Here is a 21,767-nt window from a genome sequence, read left to right on the forward strand (position 1 = left end):
ATATACATTTTTTTCTACGTACGCGCAAGGCATTGGTTACGCAGAAGTTTTGGGGTCGTCTGAAAGCCTCCGATTAGGACGGTTGGCTACGTACGGTGCGAAATAGGTTCAACATACATGCAAGCCATTGATTGTGGAAAAATAACCATTAATCGGCGGGTCGATTAAATATTCGTGTTTATGTTCGCAATCATCACGTAGAAGTGTGCGTGCCAGTCAGTTCTTTTCAACCCGCTTGAATTTCTATTCATACTGTTGCAGCTTCTCCTCCTCCAAATGTCTTTATACGTATTATTATTATTACAATATATTTATAAAATGATCAAATATTGATTTTCTTTAATATTTAATACCATTTTATTTTATGGATTCAAAGCATGATAATCTTCTGGATTTATATATAATTTAGTTCATGATATTAATATATTATCATGTTCATATTTATTTCATGTGTTTTTGTGTGTATATATTTATCGATTCATACCACTGTAAGGATATGAGATTGACTCATTTGAGAGTTGGAAGTCGCCGTTTTACACTGGGGAGGAGAGAACACCTGGGAGTTGTGATCCACGTGATTAATTGAGTTTCTTATTCACATGAAGTTTCGCATTCATAGACACGGAGGTGCATGTGCACCAATACCAACCTATACAATTTCCCGAGTTTTGATGTTATGATGTGGCGTCATTGTTGATGAAATATCATTACAATATGCCACCTGCGCCTGAAAATGACAAAAAAATTATCGCTGTGTGTGTATCAAATCATGGCCCCCCAATTGTAACAGGTCACTGAATCGCAGAGTTGTTGAATCTTCTGTGTCGGTCACATGTTTTTTGTTGTCATAAAGTGTGTGCCTGCATGCTTGTGTATGTCCGTCTGTAAGCTTCGTGCGGAGACAAAGTCGACCGGACATGGTGCTGGCCACCCCACCCCCTGTCGGCCTTCATAAGTGCTCGCTTACAGCACTTGCCCCGAAGTCTTGGAAGGCTATACAAGGAATTTTTGTCTTTGTATTGCACATGCCTGCTTGTGTGACTGCATGCCTGTGGGTACGTGTGCCTGTGTTAAAGTACGGTACCTATGTACACGTGCGTGACTCCTGTGGCTTTGTGCATGTGCCTGTGTGTTTTACACGTACCTATGTACATGTGTGTGCCTGTCTTTGCGTGCGTGGGTACACGTACCCGTATAAATAAGTGTTCGTGGTGTGTGTATGTGCGTGTATGCAGGTGAGCAACAGCGAGGGGCTGTGGGTGCAGCTGGAGCGGAGCAGCATGGTGGAATACTGCGACGGCGACGAGGGCGAGGCCTGGTCACTGGCGCGTGACCGCAGCGGCATGTACTACCTCAAGCATCCGGAAGGTGACCACCTCTTCCTCCTGCTCGTGTACCACGCTCTTCATCAATATTCCACGCTCATCAGTGGTGTCCCACACTCTTAATTGGTATCCCGCTCTCTCCATCAGTATCCCGCGCTCATTAGCGTGTCCTGCGCTCTGCAGCAGTGTCCCATACTCTTCATCAATATCCCACGCTCATCAGCGGTGTCCCACACTCTTAATCTGTATCCCGCTCTGTCCGTCAGTGTCCCGCGCTCATTAGCAGTGTCCTGCGCTCTGCAGCAGTGTCCCGCGCTCTGCAGCAGTGTCCCATACTCTTCATCAGTATCCCGCGTTCTTCATCAGTATCCCGTGCTCTGCATCGTTGTCCGATGCTCTTCAGCAGAGTCCCACGCTCTTCAGCAGTGTCCCACACTTTTCAGCTAAGATGGGCCACCCAATGTACCTACTCCTCCAAGAACTTCTCCCCGAGCTAAGATGGCACTCGGTTTACATACTCGCACACGAACTTGTCCCCAAGGTAAGATGGTCCCCCGGTTTACGCAAGGCGATGTTTTGTTTTGTGCCACAGACGAGAGCCCAGATGGCGTGAAGGCCCCCATGGGGCGTCCCTTCCCGGTGCCCGTCTCCGCCATGAACGGGGCGGACGGGAACCTGCAGGGCTTCGACTTCATGCTGGGTGTGTACGCGACGAGCCGCATGGCCCACGAATGAAACGCGAGCCCCTCCACTTTCGTCCTCTTGAACGACGGCCGGCGACGGATTGCGACACGGCTGATGACATTTTCCGGGCGGTGGTGGCGTGCACGCCCTTAATCCAGCGCCTGTGGTGGCAGGGGTTGGTGCATCGCACAAACTCTAGCCGTGGGCATCGCGGTCATCGTCATGGCCGTACAGCAAGTGGATTTATTTCCAGCTGTGTTCCATCTTTATGGGGATTAAGGGTCACCCCCTCGCATGCATGGGTTTTTTTTACACTGACCCAGGTTTCATAATGTTGGGCCACAGAGCTTGGGCAATTGTTTCCACCGGTTTGGTCTCCTGTTTGTTTGTGGTTTCCTGCGCTGCTTGAACTGCACCTCAATTTGTGCGTTTTTAATTCGACCTGTGAGCACCCCCACAAATTTACTCTAAGTATCCCCAAAAGTAATGTCGAGTTGTTCGTGCTTCGAATGGTTTGGCTGTGCGCAATGCCAATTCTACATTTCACACCGGTCCAGCTTCTCGTGCGTCTCGTGGCTTTAAACTCGCGGCACTGCAGCTTTGCTTTCAGTTTCTCCTGCTACCTCTACTTTTATTTTTCATGCCGCCATAAGCTGGGGATTGGCTCTCGCTGTGTAGTTCGTTTGCGCTAAGGCCACCGTTGTTGAGAGTGATCGTCGGGTGGCCGATGCTTCCTTGATGTGCCCAGCAGGGAGAAACGATGTGCAGCGAGTGAGAGCAAGCCTTCAAGCGTACCATTTCAACTCTGGAAACGCGCATATGCGGGAAAGATACCGCAGAGACAAAGACTAAAAGATCCCCCGTTGTAGCCTTGAAGAACGTTTTGCCAAACACTGTTAATGAGCGCCTGTGGATTGACAAATGGCTCTGAGTGATATTGATTGAAAGTCTTTACAATTGTATTGCTGCTCTACACAGTACAAACAGACTCAGCGCCATACTTCAGAATGAATCCACAGTCTGTATACATGAGCATTTGATGTCTAACAAAGAGGGAGAGCAAGACCCTTCACGCGGCACCCTCTCGCTTGCCTGGGCTCATTAAGCTGCTAAAAAGCCTGCTGTGAGGTTGTACCGGGGGTGGGTGGGGAGTTGGAGCTGTGGGGGTGGGGGTGTGGAGGTCGTCACACTGCACTCGCGCGGAATGACGTGCACCTGTTTAGGGCTCCCCCACAATTTCTTCCTTACCCACAATCCCTTCCCCCGGCTGCCCCGGTTCACGCTGCACTGCTGAAGCATCATGAGGTGCACCTACCCGAGCTACCCACAACCCTGACGTGTGCGCAGGCACTGCTGCCCCACCTGCATGACCACCCTCGGCCCCCTCTTCCTGCCCGCTTTCCCCTCTCGGCCCTCGCCACTCTCACCTTGTCCCCTCTATTCGTCGCTGCTGCCCCTCACCGACGCTCGCGTCTGCATGGCTGTTTGCCCACCCGTTCACGGCAAGCGTAATCTTTTACCCTCGGCGATTCTTTCGGCTTGGCACGGCGGGCGGCTGGGGCTGTTTCCCAGCGTCCATTGCGGACTCTTGCCCGTTGATCTACAAAGTGCTTGTCCCTAGGATAACCTTGCCAATCTCTTGTTTTTTTTGGCATTCGTTGATTTCCTTTAAGTAAAAAAATCAGCCCCGCGGAAGAATATTTGAACCACAAAAAATTAGGTCGTAAACAAACGCCGAAACGAACGGTGACAGTTACTACTCCAGACTTATTTTAGTTTCGTAGCAGTGACTCAGGCATTTGTAAAATCAAGTGGCCCTTGTTCATTATTATTTGTTAACGTTTCCCTCTTTCCCCGTGTATGTTTCCGCGTGTTTTATTGATCCTATAATTTATTTTTGTTACATTTCGGTTGGCATTCTCCACCCCCCACCCATCCCTCTCCCCGTGTTTCGTGTGTCTGTCCAGTGCTTGCCCCCCTCCCCGTCACCACGTTTTGTGCTGGTCTCCTTTTTGATTTTTGTTGTTGTTGTTGTGCTGCTGGCGAGTGTAGGGGAGCACGTTAGTGGCGTGCTGGAGGCCGCAACGCAGGCCCGACCCTTCCTGCCGGGGGGCGGCGGTGCGTGCGGGCCACCAGGCAGGCCCCCGCCGGCTCCCCTTGCTCCCCCCTTCTCCCTCGCGCACGGCCCCTTTGTGTTCGGGCAGGCCCTCCTGAGTCCCAACCCCACAGGTGCACGCCACACCCACCTCGCTCCCTCCCTCCTTGCCCCCAACCACCACCACCACCACACAGGGTGGTTCACTGTCGGCTTGTGAAAGTGAGAAAACATATTAATTGCCACGGTCCGATGCATTCCAGTGACATAGCAGTGACATTATTTATTTCCGTGCATTTGCTTTGTTTATAAAATGGGACCAGGACTTTGTAAAAACGCTGCTGGGTGAAGACCCCTCCCCACATTGTGTAAGTCATTGTGGTTGGCTGGTCATACTTCACCACGCTGGTCAATGCGCGTTTGGGATGGTTGGGAGTCGGCTGGGAATTAAATTCAGGTTGCTGGGTTCGTAACTCTGCGCACAAACTACTTCACCATTGCTGCATCCTTCCTGAGTTAAGCCTCAGTGCAGTGAGCTGTGGCACAATCCTCATCGTGCCCAGCACAGCCCAGAGTGATTCTCCACAATCTTGCACATCCGATCCTTTCCTCTGTCCTCCTCACTTCTCCTTGCGGTCGCCGTTTTGTTTTCCATGTTGAGGCTGGGGCGCCGCTGTCAATTCACCGTCGCAGCGTTTTCCGAACCGGGGCTTTCGTGCGCGTTACGACAAAGTGTCCAATGTACGATTGCAACGCGCGAGGTCGTGACCACGAGAGGTGGTCGCGTGGCTCAAGGGGCTCGTAACGCGTTGTTGAAAAAATTGAACCATCGCCACCGAGATGCTGGCCTGAAAACCGGCACCGAACCCAGGATCTCAGCCGTGCCGGCGGGGCGGTCCGTCCTCTATGCCGCCCCCGGCCACCTCTAAACAACAGTGATTTCAAAAACGAAAGACCATGCTTCACCTGTGAATATGCCTGTGTTCGCTAACCATAACCGTGGCCCAACCCCAAAGGTGGCAAGGACATCCTGCAGGCGGTGGAGCCGGCGTTCGGCGGAGCCCTGCACTTCCCGCGCACCGACACCGCCTCCCACCGCATCAAGTCGGACGCCAAGTCGTCGCGAACCGAGAGCCGCTCGGGCCGGGCGTCCTCCAAGAGCGGCGACCCCTCGCCCCGCACGGCCGCCGAGTCCCTCCTCCTCAAGTCCGACGCCGCCAAACTGCGTTCCGAGTCGCACCACGGCCGCTCCCTCTCGCCCAACCACAACTCGCACGTCGCGCCTAAGTCGGAGTCGCCCCGCCGCCCCGCCTCGCCCGTCGTCTTCCGCCCGGAGTCGCCCGTGCCGAGCGGCGGGAGGTCCGCGTCGCCCAAGGTGAAGGCGCTGGCGTCGGCGCACGGCGGTCGCTCGCCGAGCCCCGGCGCGTCCAAGACGTTGCCGGCGTCGGAGCAGGCGCGGCCGGCGAGCCCGGCACCGGGCAAGCAGCCGCCGGGAGACGCGGCGGCACGACCCGCCAGCCCGGGGCACGCCAAATCGCCGGCCGCTGCCTCCGGCGGAGCCGTCAACTCGAAAGCAGCGGCTGCATTGGCGGCCGTGGCGCCGACGGGTGCGGCGGAGCAGCCGGCACGGTCAACGAGCGCGGCCGTGAAGACTGTGGCAGCGGCGCTGTCGGAACAGTCGCCGCGCTCGTCCCCATCGCGGGAGAAGAGCGGCGGCGGTGCCGGTGGTGGCGGCGGCGCGGGGAAGAACGGCGCGTCGCTCAAAGTGAAGCACGAGCCGACGCGCGAGCGCTCCAAGTCTGACTCTTACGCGCTGGTGGACACGAGCGAAGGCAAGGACGGCAAGGGCAAGCGCGCCGGCCCTGCCGCCGACGCCTTCAGGCCCGGCCGCACGGCATCGCCGCGTTCGAGGCCCTCGGCCAACGGGGCAGATGGTGCCGGCGGCGTGGACGCAGGTGGCTCAAAGCCGTCGGCACACGTGGTGCAGGAGAACCTGCGCAGCGAGATCGTGGCCGTGTGTACGTCCAGCGCACTGTCGACCGGCGCTGGGCGGTCTCCCGACGGACGTAAGAAGCAGGCATCTGACGCCAGGGTGGCCGCCAATGGCGCGGAGGATTTGGCGGTGGCGGTGGCGGCGTCGGCCGAGGGACCTTGCTCACTGCAGCAACTGAAAAGCGACGAGGATTCGGACTCGGCTCCGCGCGTTCACTTCAGCATCGGCAAAGCGCCGGCAAAAGTAGAACTCGACACCCGGCTGTCGCCCAAGACGGGGCGGAAGAGCCCTTGCCGTTTTGCGCGAGTAAAGAAGGACAAATCCGGCAGCAGTGGCGGCAGCGGTGGCGGCAGTACCGGCAGCAGCGGAGGAGGTGGGGCCGGTGCCGGGAAAGCCGGGGAACGCGCGTCGAGTCGACCAGCCAAGGAGGCGATGTCGCCGTCGGTGGCGGAGTGTGCCCGCACTGTGTTCGCCGCCTTCCTCTGGCACGAGGGCATCGTGCACGACGCCATGGCCTGCGCCTCCTACCTTAAGTTCAACCCGGCGCTCGCCAAGGAGGGCGTGGTGACGGTGCCGGGCAGGGCCGCGCCGGCACCGCCAGGGCAGCGGCAGTTGGAGGACGGCGGCGGCGAAGACGCGGTCGCGACGGGTTCGGCCGAGTCGGAGCGGGAGGCCAAACTCAAGAACCGGCACTCGCTGGACATCTCCACGTTCCGCGTGGTCAACATGCCGCCGCCCGGTGCCATCAACAAGAACCAGGTACTGTCCATGCTGCGCGAGGGCGGCCCCAGCGAGGACGACCCCGACGCGCCCGCGGCATCGTCGTCGTCCGACGAAGCCGGCGGCTGTTGCGGCGGCTCCGGCGGCACCGGCGTCGGCGCCTCCCGCGCCCGCTCTGCACTGCCGCTCACGCTGCAGCACCTGGTGGCGTTCTGGGAGGACGTGTCGCGCGCCGTCACCCGCGCCACCGCCCAGAATCTCATCTTGCCCAGCCCGGGCGCCGGCGCCTTCCTGCTGCGGCGCAAGGATTCGGGGCGCGAGAAGGAGCGCTCCAAGAAGGAGAAGAAGAAGAAGGACAAGGCAGAGGGGGGGCTGGCGGGCGGGGCGGCGGGGGGCGCCGTCGGAGGGGCGGTGGGGCTGGGGGCCGCCGGTGGAGGGAGGGTGCGAGGGGGGAACTACTTTGGCGACCTGGCGCAGTTTGCACTTGGGGTGGCGGGGGTCCCGCCGGCGGGTGGAGGGCAGGAGAAGGACACGGTGTGCGACCTCTGTGGGGGGCTCTACCCGTACCCGGTCACCTACCACATGCGGCAGGCTCATCCGGGTGAGTCCTCCATATGGTCCTCGACACCACGATCCACATACACACACGATCGTACAAGGACAAAGATCCCCCGTATAGCATTTAACAGACTATTGGAGGGCAGTGCTGTTAGAAAGCACCAATGGCACATAGGGGAGTGGGTGGGTAACACCTGGTCGCCTTTGTCCACCTTGTGGTGATGCTTACACATCCCACCAGGTACTTATTTCAGTCTGAGTTGACCTAGGGGTGGCCCAGGACTGGTTCAGAGAATTATCACTGGCTGGGAGCTGGAATCGAATCCGGGTCGCCAGGTTCGTAGTGCAGCACGCTAACCACTACGCACCCACACTGCTCACCTGCGCAGGCTGCGGGCGTTACGCTGGCGGTCAGGGCTACAACAGCAGCGGCAACTTCTGCGGTGGCTGGGCTGGCAACTGTGGCGACGGTGGAATGGGTGGCAGCACTTGGTACCTGATCTGCGACCGCTGCCGAGAGAAATACTTACGCGAGCGGCAAGTGGCGTCGAAGGACAAGGTGAGAGATGGCCTCTTGTCGACTCGCTTGTTCATCCACTCACCTGTTCATCCAGTCGCCTGCTCACCTGTCCATCTGCTCACCTCTTCACCTTCCCACTCGCCACGCAAACTCAAGCTGCGCGGAAAAATACGTCGTCGTCGTGCGTAATTCGTACGCAGAGTTGTCGTTTCAAATGCTCATTCGGAGACGCCGGTCACACCCCCCACCCCACAACGCCGCCTTCCGTCGCGCACAATGCAGGTGAAGCGAGCCAAGAAGAAGTCGTCGCAGTCCCGCACGACGCGGTCCCTCCCCCCGATGGAGGCGCAACAGGTGATGCGCACCAATGCCCTGTTCCTGCTGGCGCTGGCCAGCTCGGCCGAGACGGGCAGCCCCACCTACTACCCGCAGAAGCCACACGTGCAGACGCCGGGCTCCAGCGACCTGCAGCTGAGCGCCAGACTAGGCTGCCTCTACCTGCAGACGCTGGCCAGGTGAGCGCACTGTCCTGTTTGCTGGGGGAGGGTGGCGGGAAGTGCGGGGGAGGTGGAAGGGAAGGAGGGAGGGAGGGAAGGAGGGGGGGAGGGAGGGGGGGATGGCATGGGGGAGGTAGCCCGGGAGATGCCGGTCGCGTTTAGATGCCACATAAACCAAATTGGTATTGTGTAGACTCGCACACATTTACAGTTTGGACCGACTGTTGCATTGCTTGACCTGGCATGACCTGGAGTGTCCGTGACACGACACAACCTGATTGTGGTGTGGCTTGAACCCTGCTCTGCCTGGGGTGGCGTGGCCTGAACGTGGCGTGGCGTGCACCAGCAGGCAGCAGCAGGCGGAGGTTCTGGTCAGGGATCAGGACCCCACGCTGTACGCGGACGAGGTGCGCTTCTTGCGCTCCACGTCCGTCACTGTGCCCTACATCTCTGTCACGCCCGGCGTGAGCCCGCTCACCGCACACCAGCCCGATGAGACCACCAACCTCAAGTCCCTGCCGCCCAGGTAAGAGAACAGCTTCGAGCAATCCGCTGTTGGGGCGAACGCCACTCCAAGCCGTCCGCCGCCTATCCGTGGTCTCCCAATGGGGACAATCCGCCTGGCACCTGTGCACGAGATGATCTCGTCGTCGATCTCCGATCTCTCGGGCATGTTCTATTGTTTCCCTGCCACTACGTCGTGAGTCTTGACCACCGGCCATTGAGCCTCGTGTCAACGTATCCTGTCCAAGCCAACTTTCATTATTGGTCAGTGGGTCTCTGGTTTTCGTCGGTTTGCCAGCGTGGAGGTTACGATAGCTTGTGCACATATCTGCCGTGGCACATCTGCGGTGGCACATCTGCGTGTGCGCGCGCCTCAGTGAGTCACCATGCCTGTGCCTCTCTCTCTGGCTGTGGCTGTTAGTCATGCGCCAGCTACTCCGGTCTACTAGCGACCCAGGAAATATTCATTCATCTGCATCCGTGCTTGTGTGCGCAGCCGTACATACATGCGTGGGGAGCAGTAATGCGGTGGCTAGTTCTCTACGCTACGAGCCCGGTGACCAGACTTTCAAATCCCGCTCACAGCCAACATCGGCGACGAATCCCTGAGCCGGACCTTAGCCTCAGCCTTACATGAGCGCAGTGTCTGAACATCAACATTGGTTGTGACAAAGGCGGCCCGGTGTGGTGTTGGCCACCCACCCCCTCATGTGCCTTTCCGGCCTTCATAGGTTCTTGCTAACAGCACTTGCCTCAACAGCCTGTGTGAACTATATGGGGATCCATTGACTTTGTGTGTGCGTGTCGTACAGCTGATGGAGCGGTTAGTGCGCTATGCTACGAACCCGGAAAACCTGATTCGATTTGCGCTCACGGCCAACACCAAGTGATGATTATCTGAACTGGTCCTGGGCCTCACCTAGGTGGACTCGACCTCAAATTAGTACCTGGGGGGCGGTGTGTAAACATCGCCACTAAGGAGACAAAGGCGGCCGGGCGTGGTGCTATCCACCCACCCCATCATGTGCCGTTCCGCCCTTAATAGGATCTTGAAAACAGCACTTGCCTCCACACCCTGTATGAGCTACCGGGGGAACCATTGACTTTGTGTCTGTGTGTGTGTGTCGTGCAGCCTAGAGACGAGTCCCATCGGCGAGGTGGACGGGGGGAAGCGCGTCGTGTTCCAGCGCTCCTACTCCGTTGTGGCTTCCGAGTATGACAAGCAGCCCAACTCGGGGGCCGCCAAGGTCAAGGCCATGGCGCGACGCCGGGTCAACAGCGGGGACACTGGTGAGGCCCCACCGCCCCGCTCCATCGCCCCCCCATGGAAAATCCTCTTGGAAGTGAAGTGACTGGGTGGCCCGGGGTTCCAGACACTGAGTCGGCACCACAGGTTTTAGCCGCTCCACCATTAAGCCTGGTACGCAAGTGGAGCGAGCTGATGGTATGATCCCGGTCACCAATGGCTCACGTGGGTCAGAGACCCACCCACACTGATTTGTGATTAAACAAGGTTCTCAAGTGGAGTGAGTTCTCACATTCTCAAACGTTTAAAAAGTTCAACCCCCCTGTATGGCATACGGTGACTAGTCTGCCAGTAGGGGGGGGGGGCGATGATTGCCACGCGTAATCCCAATCAATGGCCTTGCTACGGAAGAACGGCACGAGCACCGAATGTTCTCACAATTTGATCGTACCGCTGGCAAGCAGGTGGGATTTTCATCGTGTGTCTTTTTTTTGGTTTGTCGTGCCGTTCCGGACGGCGCAGGCGAGGGAGGTTCCTCGCTGCTGCGGCACCCGTCGCCGGAGCTGGCGAGGCTGGTGCAGGCCCGGCGCGCCGCGGGGAAGGGCGAGCGGGCATTCACGTGCCCCGTGCTCACGTTCGTGGTGCAGCGACACAGCCTGGACGCGTTGGAGGCCGCCATGAAACACGCCCTGCGCAAGTCTGCGTGCCGCACGTTCGCCATGGAGGTAGGAGAGGCCCGGCATGATGGCCCCTGCAATGGAGACGCAGTCGACACGGAGGGGAACGAGAGAAAGAGAGAGTCGCGGTCGAAGGAGAGCGCATCCAAGACTCGCCAGTAGTCGTTCGCCTCCTTGTCGCTTTTTTGTTTGGTTCACCGACTGCTTTTTCTCATTCACACTGTTCAACCCCACCGCACTGCAGGTCACAACAACACACCTAAAAACTCACTGGCATAAAGGGCAATCTATATAAAACATTATTGATAATTTTCTCTGTTGGTATGCAGTGGAGAGCACCTGTCGGATGACATTACTATTTTAGATCCTCCTAATTTTTTTACACTTTTTATTGCAGAGGAATTTCATCGCGTTATAAATGCAAAGGATCATTTATTATTATCATTATTACCCAGTGATTAAAGTAACATGGGGGGACTAGTTTCCCTGCCCTCTTTAGTGGTCCACGATCGATGATGAGTTTTCGGGTTGCACCCACGTCTTGCTAGGCATGATCCCCGACCTTTTTAAGTTCCTGAAGAAGCTCCCAGCATGTGGAGCGAAACGTCGGATATTGTGCCAAACAACAGCCCCAAAGACGCGTCGGAGGGCTCCTCGACAGCGCAGCCGCGAAAGCCTCCGCAGTGTGTCTGCTTTGACTGCCGGTCACAACCCTGTCTGAGGCTTCGGCAACCTGCGGCTCAGGAGCCGCCTGCGGCTTTTCTTTAAGGACTGCAGTGCGGCTCTTGAAATTTGAAAAAAATGTGGCTCTTCTTGTTATTTTGGTTTCCGACCCCTGACCATGGAAGTCCAGTTTACCATGGGCAAGGGTGGGCAACCCGCAGCTGCGGAGCCGCATGTGGCTCATCAAGTACTGTTTTGTGACATTTATTAGACCATTGTATTCATGTGCATTGCGGCTCTTAACATATTGGTTTTTTTTTACCGAATTCCAAAAAGATTGACTCTTGTTTTGGTTGCCAACTCCTACTCTTTAGGCCTTCAACTGGCTGCTGTGCAACGTGATTCAAACCACATCGCTGCACGACATCCTGTGGCACTTCGTGTCGTCGCTGACGCCGGCGCAGAGTGAGCCCGAGGAGGAAGAGGAGGACGACAACAAAAGGAGGGAGGGCGGAGAGCAGGTACGGGCTGCCGGGCACGCACCGACGCGCGTGGACAGGACGTGTACGTACACACTCGCAAAACACAGATTTACTCAGTTCTGGGAGCACCCCTCCCAACCCACGTACTCCAGCAACCCACACCAACTGGGTTGGTGAAGTATGGTCAAATAACACTGCGTGAGAATGCCTTCATCCAGCGGTGGATTGATAAACTGTTATGTATTGCCTTATTGTTAACGTAGGATTCTGCAGCTGGTATGATTCATAATAGTTTTTTGGGTTAGACCATGTAATTTATCTGGTCAAACTTGTGTCGTAAGTCCCTCCACCACCCGACATTGCCAAACAAATTAAATTGTCACGTGACATAAGTTTTTTTAACTCGTGATATTTCACTTGAAACTGCACTAACCATTGTCTGGACAAGACCGATTAAGTCAGAATAATGTCAATTAAAGCACAGTTCTTAATGATTATGCATTGAAAACAATGATTCTTACGAACGCGATTCATTACATGTGCCACAAGCCCTAGAATTGGCATATGTGTGCATTGTCGCGCCTCCACTGGAAATGACGAGAGCTCAGCAATATCAGCAGCAACGAGTGGCGTCCATAAACACTACCCCTGCACGTGCCCTCTGCGCAGGAGAGAGACTCGCGCGTTTGCGAGCACCCGCTATCGGACATCGTGATCGCGGGCGAGTCTGCCCACCCGCTCCCGCAGGCGTTCCACCGCCTGCTGCAAACCGTGTCGGACCTCATGATGTCACTTCCTGCCGGCAGCGCCCTCCAGCAAATGGCGCTCAGGTTCTATCGCGCTCCCACGTCACTCCTTGCCGTTCTGCCCGATGCCTGTTTTGTTTAAAACCTTGTCCAGATCACGCACAAGATAAAGGATCTCTCTCTCTCCAGTTCTCATGCATTGTAGTGCAGCCCTCCGTGTTAAAGAATAGAAGTGGGCCCAGTAGATGGTGGCTTTAAGCACACCCCTTGGGAGCAAGGTCACGTGTGCCGGTATCCTAAGAGTTCTTGCTTCATAAATTGTGTTCTGCCCTGCTAATGTAAAGTAAGGATGCGTTTCTTGTAGCAAAGCTGTGGTTATATTAGATGCATATATATCCAGCTACTGCTGTGTCGCACAACGACTTCTGAGATCCCTTCAAAGTGATCCATTACAGACAGCATGGGGAATCACTTTCCCACCCGCTTTCGCCACTGAGAGTAATGTTCGTCGCGTGGCAGTCAAACCGATGCGTTTAATTCTCAGCGCTGGATTTTAGCCAAATTAAGATTGGAATCAAATTAAATGTGACTGTACAGTCATTTGTGGCTTTGATCATCACCTTGCTATACTTGAGAATCTGGTTTAATCACAGGTGGTTGACACCTGGATTCAAAGCCTCAGCGGTGACAGCTCACCACTCCGACCTCTGATACCAGTCCTACCCTCCGGATCGGAATTCTGAATCCTTTGGAGTGAGGATGACAGAAAGATAACGGTCACAGAAGTGAAGAATGTTCCTTGGCTGGATACAAATCCATCACACTGCCATTTGCGTACCAGGTTGCCCATTAGTTACAAAACAATTTGTGTACAATTAGCGTCTAAATGCGACCACGTTAGATGTCGCTGTTCAGAAACGGTGTCCGAAGTAATTTCAGAGAGGCAATCATACTGCAGAGAAAATCAGCGCGTTGCCTGTCACAATTATTTCTCTGCAATTGGCCCGTGGTCTTTAACGAACTTTGACCTCCGTTTCCCAGGTGCTGGAGCCTCAAGTTCCGCCAGTCAGACCACCAGTTCCTGCACCACAGCAACGTGTTCCACCATATTAACAACATCCTGTCCAAGTCAGACGAGGGCGACGGTGACGACAGCTTCAACGCCAGCGCGCAGGCGGGAGACCTGCCAGGGCCGGTGAGGCACTCGCTCACGCACAACAACAACACCGGCCATCATTCGCCACTGATGGTGACGTCGCCACGGCACTTGTGCCAAGCTGAGTGTGCTTTGAGGCCGCGTGAAGGGTCGAATGCTCGCTTACAAGAGGTCACCGGACAGATCCAGGTGTTAGGACTTGCCGATGCGCCAACTGTGTTGCCCCCTCTGCCACCTTGCTGCGTTTTAGCCGCTCGGGCGCTCTGCTCGGTGTTGCTAGAGTCACTTCTTCACCATTACCACATACTTGCACCCGTTTATGTATATGTACGTTTAACTTCTTTCGCACCATACGTAGACAACTGCTCGACGCATATGCATGCGGTCGCCGCTCTCGCTTCACTCGCCAACTTACGGCGCTCCCGCTGTTCCGCCGGCAGGACCAGTGCGTGGTGTCACTGCTGCGCGACCTGACGTCGTCCTTGGAGATCAAGGCGTCGAGCCGGCCGGCCATGACGGGCAGCCTCACCGACGGCTCAACGGAGACGTTCTGGGAGTCGGGCGACGAGGACCGCAACAAGACCAAGAGCATCACCGCGCTGTGCGGTGGCGGCGGCGTTGGTGCTGGCGGCAGCAAAGGGCTGCACGCACGTGCCTTCTACGTGCACGTGGACAACTCGCGGGACATCGGGGTGCGGCATTTTGGGAGGGAGAGAGGGGTGGAGGGAGGGGGGGTGGGGGGGGAGGGCCTGCCGACTCCCTGTGGGGCTCATTGGGTCCTGGTTTCTCTGTCCTCCTGTAGTTGGAGCAAACTGGATTTGGGGATTAAGATAAATAGAGATACAGTATTTGAAGAAATCATTAAAATAAATAGACTTCCGAATCTTCAAGCCCTCTCATTTGTGATACCGCTCTGGGGTTGTGTAGACCCTGTTATAATTGGTGTTCGTGTTCCCTCTGATTTCTCGTTCGTGCTCATCCTGTCTTTGTTGACGACCCACAGAACCGAGTGAGCTCTGTGTCATTCCTGGCCGGGCCTACAATCGAGGAGCTCACGAAACTAAAGCAGGTAAGACACATGTGAGAGGCGTGGGCTTCGAGGTGGGCATGAAATGGCCAGTATAGCTGTGGATCCTTGAATCTGTTAGTACGACGTTTTGAGGGGGTTTTCCCCAGTCTCTTTTCACAAGAAGCCAAATGCCCTTTTACGGAGCTGACCAAATATCTCAATGTTGCAGGACAACTTATAAAATTCAATCTTGGGACTCGCTGACGCTTTCCCAGTTAGGAGGTAAATTAATCTGCCTTGCCATAAACAACGGCGTGACATCACCTACTTCATGCTACCCCACACCGTTCCCAGGTCGAGTTGGACTCCCGCCACATGGGCTGGGTCGGCTGCGAGCTGCCGTGCTCCCTGCGACCCGAAGCGCCGCCCCTGGCCGCCGGCGCCGCCGCCATCCTTGGCGCGGTGGCCGCGGCTCCTCCGGTGGGTGGCGGAGGCCCGGCGGTGGTGCGCGTGGAGCTGCGCGGCCCCGAGAACACCCTGAGGGTGCGGCAGGTGAAGGTGCTTGGCTGGAGGGAGGGCGAGAGCGCCCGTCAGCCGGCGCCCATGTCGGCCGCCGCCGCCGCCCAGCAGAGGAACTGCGAGGCCGAGACGCTGCGCGTGTTCCGGCTCATCACCTCGCAGGTGAGCGGCGGTGCACTCCCCCCTCCCCCCCCCCCCCCCCCCCCCCCCCCCCCCCCGTGTTTGGTCGATTTTTCTCGTTCTGGAGCGACCGTTAACCTCACCGCGCCGGCCGTCTCTGCTCTGCTCCCACTCCCTCCCGCAGGTGTTCGGCAAGTTGATCTCCGGGGACAGCGAGTCCACGCCCGAGCAGGAGGAGAAGCTGCTGCTGTCGTCGCCGGACTCTGATGACAAGGTACCACATTTAGCGTGGACTAACAGCTCTGCGGAAATGGCACACACAGAGAGAGAGGGGGGGAGAATCGCCTTACACGCCGATGTGGTTTGCACTGAATCGCACCCGAACATCGCACGAAAGGTTCGGCGACCGCTTACACGAGTGGAAAGATGAGAGGCAGCCCCTTCCCCCCTCCACATTGTCACTGTGGCTATCAACTCCAAACCATGCAACTCATTGCCCAACAACGCCCGAAGCTTTGCGCATTCACAGCCATTCACATCATCACCCGCCCTGGCAACCCTCAAACCCGCTCACCAGCCTCGACATTAACGCTGAACGCTGCGAATCACCCTGCTGTACACGAGAAGACGACCCTAACCACCACCACCCCCCCCTCCCATCCACACCCCCTCCCCTTACCTATTCTATCCCACCTCTGTGGAGCTCAAGGGTGTCTGAAATGAACCCCGGGATATCTGGATGTGCATAGGCAGTGTTATGTACCCCGTCATCGCTGGCAGGTTGACCATCGTTATCGAAGGTTGGGTTTTCTGCAGAGGTGTTGTTTGGTTTTTCTAAGCAGGCGTTGCACCGACTCGTCGATTAAAATCCAATCTTCTTCACGCGACGATGCGCCCATTGAATTCCGTGCGTGAGAATCGATTATTTACGATCCATTTTAAATCTTTTGTTTTTGGTTCGGAGAACACCTTCATCCTCCATGAATTTCACTTGTACCACAATTAGAAATGTTAATTTAATATTTTTATCAAATTGACCGAATTATGAAAATTCATTGCACCGCCAAGGGGGAGTGAGCCATTAAATGTCTAGGAAGGGTGCGGGAATCCAATGTTTTTGAAGCACATGAGTTTGAAACAAGTTATCGTGACAAAAATGTATCAGTCCAAATAACATGTACGTAGAATAATAATAGACGTGTAATGTGTCGCCCTCTGTCAATCCATCGCTGAATGAAGGCATAATCACCTCCAGGAAATTGTTATGAATTAGTGACAGTGGGTCGTTATTGAAGAGGATGACCACCACGGAGATAGAGTAGAGATTACGTGCGATAGATCACTGGAAGATCAGCAGCCCGAGTGCTGAAAACTAGCCAAGGGATTGATAACACTTCCCAAAACACTGCCACATTTGCGACCGATGTTCAGACGCGGGTGATTGAACGAACGAATGTGACTGCCCCTCCTGTTTTTTGTTGTCATCGTCACAAGGCCAAGTCTGACGCAGACCTCAAAGAGCATATGGTTGGCATCATCTTCAGCCGCAGCAAGCTCACCAACCTCCAGAAGCAGGTGGGTGGGGGCCTCGTAACGTGACCCATCGCTCACAATGTCAGCCTCCTGGTCAGCAATAGGTGGACGGAGTTGGTGAATTGTTCCACCACCACCCCTACTCCGCCCCCACCCTCTCCACCGAAATCATGCAAATGGACCACTCCATGATTTTGGAAGTACATTTCAGACACTTTATAAAGATGTGGGTAATCAGTAATGTAATCATAAAGTGATTTTTTTTTTACTTGGCATCGTACACCAACCAATTAGGACTATGATGCAGAATTAAGACATTTGTTCACTTTTAATTGATGGGGAAGAAATGTCCTTTTTCTCCAATGTTATTGCGCTTTTGGTGAAATGGCAGGAGATGAAATACCCATTTGGAACACTCACAGAGCAGTGCAACTGCTTTATATAATGCTGTGTGGAGGTAGATGTCACAGAGCTACCGCTGAGACCCATTCACGATCACCACAGCAGAAGGCAGCACTACTCCTGCTCTGCCACTGAGAGTAACGTACATCATGTGACAGTCAAACCGATACTTTAATCCTCAGTGGTTAAATTAATTTAATTAAGTCATATTTTATATATATGAACATTAATTGGTGACTTGAGAACCCATTTCAATCACAGGTGGCTGAAAGCCGGATTCGAATCTATGGTATCGACTGTTCCAGCTCAGCGCTCTGACCTCTGATCCACCCGGCTACCAATTTCAATAATTACGTAATTCCACCTGCGTGCTTGCCGAATACGCGGAAATCACCGTGACGTGATGCCCGAATGCCGCGTTACACCCGACCGCAGCACACCTGACCCCCCAATTTCCCCAGGTGTGCGCGCACATAGTGCAGGCCATCCGAACCGAGACGACGCGCGTGCGGGAGGAGTGGGAGACTGCAATCTCCAGCCGAGACAATGCCAACGCCCGCCCGCTCACGCCAGCCGGCGCCGCCGCTGTCCCCTCCTCCTCCTCATCCGCGGCCGCCGGCGCCTCGGCCCTGCCGGCTCTCCCTCCGCCCGCCGTGCCGTCTCCTGGCGGGCCCAGCGGCGCCAGGGAGGCCGGAGGGGAGGCCGCCACAGACGCCTACTGCTTCGAGCTGCTCTCCATGGTGCTGGCACTCAGTGGCTCCAACGTGGGACGCACGTACCTGGCGCAGCAGGCGACGCTCCTACAGGATCTATTCTCGCTGCTTCACACGGCGTCACCCAGGGTGCAGCGGCAGGTGAGTGCCAGCGCATATGTGCAGCGCAGTGGTCTGGTGAGCTGCACTGCGCTACAAACCCGGCGACCCCAGTTCAATTCCCCGCTCACGGCCGCCAACACCAGTGACAATTATATGAACTGGTCCTGAACATCGCCTTAGGTCGCCTCAAAAGACAAAGGGGGTCAGGCATGGTGGTGGCCACCCACCCCGTCATGTGCCGTGTCGGCCTTCATAGGTACTCACAGCACTTGTCCCAAAATACGTCAAGGCTTTCTGGGGGATATTTGTCTTGTTGTGCTTTGGCAGGCATGAGTGCTACCACACCACCGCTCGTATGCCGCATCAGCCCAAATAGATCCGTTCTAACAACACCTAGTCTCCTTCAATCCGAAGCTAAATTGAAGATCTATATATTTTTCCATTTTCCGCAATTGGTACTCAATAACAGCCCTTGTCTAAAAGATTAATCAGTCTAAAAGCTGGGATATAGCTTCGTGTGTGTATGTGTTTATTCCGGTCCATGCCTACATTGCACATCGTAAAACCGAAGGCTTACACCATAATCCCAGCCGAGAAAAGAAAATTTGTTTGGCCACGTTCCCAGATCCAGTGCGGATCTTTGCCATAAAATGACGTAATAAGGTGCCTTCTGCCAGTGGCTGCCTCCGTGTAAGGATCGTGAGTGGTGCGTCCTGTAAATAAAGCAACCGTAACGGCGGTGGCTGCAGCGATATCTTTCATCCTCCTTAGCACCGTTTCATGCCGCGTAAATCTTGCCACCCTCCCCGTCTATCCCGGTTCGTCCCCGGCGCCACGCCAGTGCCTTGGATGTGGGAACGGCCGCGCTCGCCCGTCGCCTGCGCTACTTGCTGCACCCGAACAATGCTGTTTCTCTCATTTGATTCTCCTGCATCACACCAGTTAACTGCGTGACAAAATGAAGACAAAAAAACACAATAAATGAAAGTAACTAGGGTAGAAATATCTCGCCGACTATCGTGGAGTAACGGTGAGCACAACGGACTTGCCCTCCAGCGGTCGCCGTATCGATTCTCCAGCGGCCGCGGTGCCGCAGTTGAAACATAGGTGCAAGTTTCTTAACTTGAGATTATTGATGAATAAATTCGTATTAAGAGCCCTTGCGGCTACCGGTGTTTTAACCACCCTGTGTCAGACGGCGGCTCCCAGAAGATATCACAGAACGTATTTCTAAAGGCCACTCAATTGGCCCTCATATCCCCACTAGAAGCACACCTTTTATCCTGCAACAATTACGAGTCCCTGTGGTTGCAGTTTGACAAATTACATGGCAAACGTGAATTCATTTAATGGGGATTTTTTTTTTTTGCGCAGTTATTGGTAAACGGGCAGAGGCCATGAACTCACTGCCACTGGAGAGCCTCGTTCAATCACAGGCGGCTGAAACCCAGATTTAAGCCCAGGACCTCAACGGTGTCAGCAAAACAGCTCAAACACGGTCATTAGGACCCTCCTGAGCCCTATCTGCTGCGCCTCTACTACGTTAACCGCGATACGATCCGGACGCCGTTTCTGATGGTGTGACCCGAACACCCGTTCCGCACCGTCTCTCCTGGACGGTTAATTGCTACTAATTTACAAGGTTTTTAATTCGAAACATTATTTTTTATATATTACATGGTTTTTTTTCCCACTCGCTAATTATAATTCCAATTGCCCCTGCACTAATGAACGCTGCTGTCCCTTTGCAAAAGTGATGTTGTATTTCATTAGTATTTCCCCCACCGACAATACACATTTGAATATTGCAAATTTGTAACAATGTGACAAGGTAAAAATAGTAATGCCCTTAATTTATCCATAAAAGCCTCACTGAGTCTTAAGAATTGTTTTCAAGATTATCCTGCATCGGGATGTTTGGCCAAGTTCATTGACAGCTGATTGCAGGCAACTCGGGTTACCCGGGGAAACACACAAGTACAGGATGACTAATGCTCAAAGATCAACACAGATGGATGCAAGAATCCATTGTTGTACCGCCATCTCCTTCCTACCTCACCGCCCAAGCGCACGACACCTGATATTCCCAGGCACTCTCTTAATCAAGTACTAGCCAGGCTCAAACCTGCTAAGTGGGGGGATCCTACTTCAAATTCCAATCTATGGTCAATAAAATGAGAAACCACTTTGTGGAAATTAACTCCTTTTGGAGTTATTGGCCCCCCTGACTCAGGGACATCAAATGAAATGAGCACCACTCTGGTTCAACATTTAACCAGACACGCACTGGTTAATGATTCACTCAAATCGCTCCCTCACTGGCGGTCAGGTTGCTTCCTTGTCGCTCCTCTGTCACTACGGCCATGGTTACAGTTCTCGTGAATTTGCCTCATTGATTCCTCCACCCATGCTGAGGACTGGCTGCTTCGTCTTATCCACACTGTGGTCAACCACCACCCACCCACCACCACCACCACGCTGCGAGTCAAACCTCTTCTCTATTCTGCGACTTTTCCTCAGATTGCACCACTTTGGAATTATCTCTCGTAATCGTTTTTTTACCCACCAAAATTTTGTAACTTTGCTCAATTCAAGAAATGTATTCATTCTCGTCCATTACGCCTTCAGTCGAGCTATTTGTTGCTGGCCGTTTGGCGTTTTGGGCCCACAACCGTGCCCTCAGAGCAGGCGAATCGATACCAGAGCGAGTGCAAACGCTTGATTCCTCATTGGCTCTTTAGCTCACAGTCCGCTCTCTGAATCATAACGGGCATCACGTGACCCTTCCCACCCCCTGCCTCCCATTCACCACAACATTTAACAAAAAAACAACCTAAATACTATGTTCTGAGTTCTTAATTGAGTCGCAAATCCTTCTCTCCGTCCAGGTGGCCTCCCTACTGCGGCGCGTGTTGCCCGAGGTGCCTCCCAGCCGGCTGGCGAGCGTGCTAGGCGTTCGCTCGCTCCCGCCAGCCGACATCAGCGAGATCATCCACTCGTCGGAGGGTTGGGACCACCCACGCGTCTGCATCCTCGACGTCTTCCTTGGCTGCATCGCCAAGGCCCTCACCGTGCAGCTCAAGGCCAAGGGTGGTGGTGGCAGCGGTGGTGGTGCTGCCGTGGCGGCCAGCGGAGGGTCGCTGGGGCCGGGCGTCGGACGGGGCATCGCGACGGTCACTCTGTCGTCCGCTTTCCATCCCAAGTAGGTGGTGGATGCTGTTCTTGTTGGGGGAGTGGGGGGGGTGTGGTGACTGGGTAGCTCGGCGGTGCCAGGTAGGGGAGGGGGACAGGGGGTGGTCAGAGAAGCTGAGCCGGAAATATTGAGTGGGAGCCGGCGTTTGAATCCGCTGCTCCTGTCGCCAAACTGATTAAACGGGGTTTTCAAGTGTATTCAGTGGATGTCTCAGCGCTGTGTCACTCTTGCCTTGCATCGAGACTCGTCAGCTCACGTAGAGATCCATAAGACATACATAGAGACCCATAAACTCCTTTGAAGACCCATC

At 55.0% G+C, this 21,767-nt stretch overlaps 1 protein-coding gene across 1 annotated transcript in view; it reads left to right on the forward strand.

Annotated features, from left to right (window-relative positions):
- MYCBP2 (MYC binding protein 2) overlaps positions 1-21,767 on the forward strand; it is a 121,312-nt gene that overhangs the window by 79,447 nt on the left and 20,098 nt on the right. Inside the window, 19 exon segments of the mRNA XM_061563890.1 lie at positions 1,236-1,368; positions 1,918-2,025; positions 4,062-4,238; positions 5,121-7,418; positions 7,765-7,934; positions 8,178-8,410; positions 8,742-8,918; positions 10,029-10,186; positions 10,665-10,867; positions 11,857-12,003; positions 12,634-12,794; positions 13,752-13,905; positions 14,307-14,558; positions 14,870-14,935; positions 15,230-15,556; positions 15,699-15,788; positions 17,009-17,089; positions 17,911-18,303; positions 21,153-21,466. Of these exon segments, the coding sequence (XP_061419874.1) occupies positions 1,236-1,368; positions 1,918-2,025; positions 4,062-4,238; positions 5,121-7,418; positions 7,765-7,934; positions 8,178-8,410; positions 8,742-8,918; positions 10,029-10,186; positions 10,665-10,867; positions 11,857-12,003; positions 12,634-12,794; positions 13,752-13,905; positions 14,307-14,558; positions 14,870-14,935; positions 15,230-15,556; positions 15,699-15,788; positions 17,009-17,089; positions 17,911-18,303; positions 21,153-21,466 (5,642 nt within the window).

This window comes from Lethenteron reissneri, chromosome 32 (assembly GCF_015708825.2).
Source record: "Lethenteron reissneri isolate LAM-NWPU_2019-01 chromosome 32, ASM1570882v1, whole genome shotgun sequence".
NCBI lineage: Eukaryota > Metazoa > Chordata > Hyperoartia > Petromyzontiformes > Petromyzontidae > Lethenteron > Lethenteron reissneri.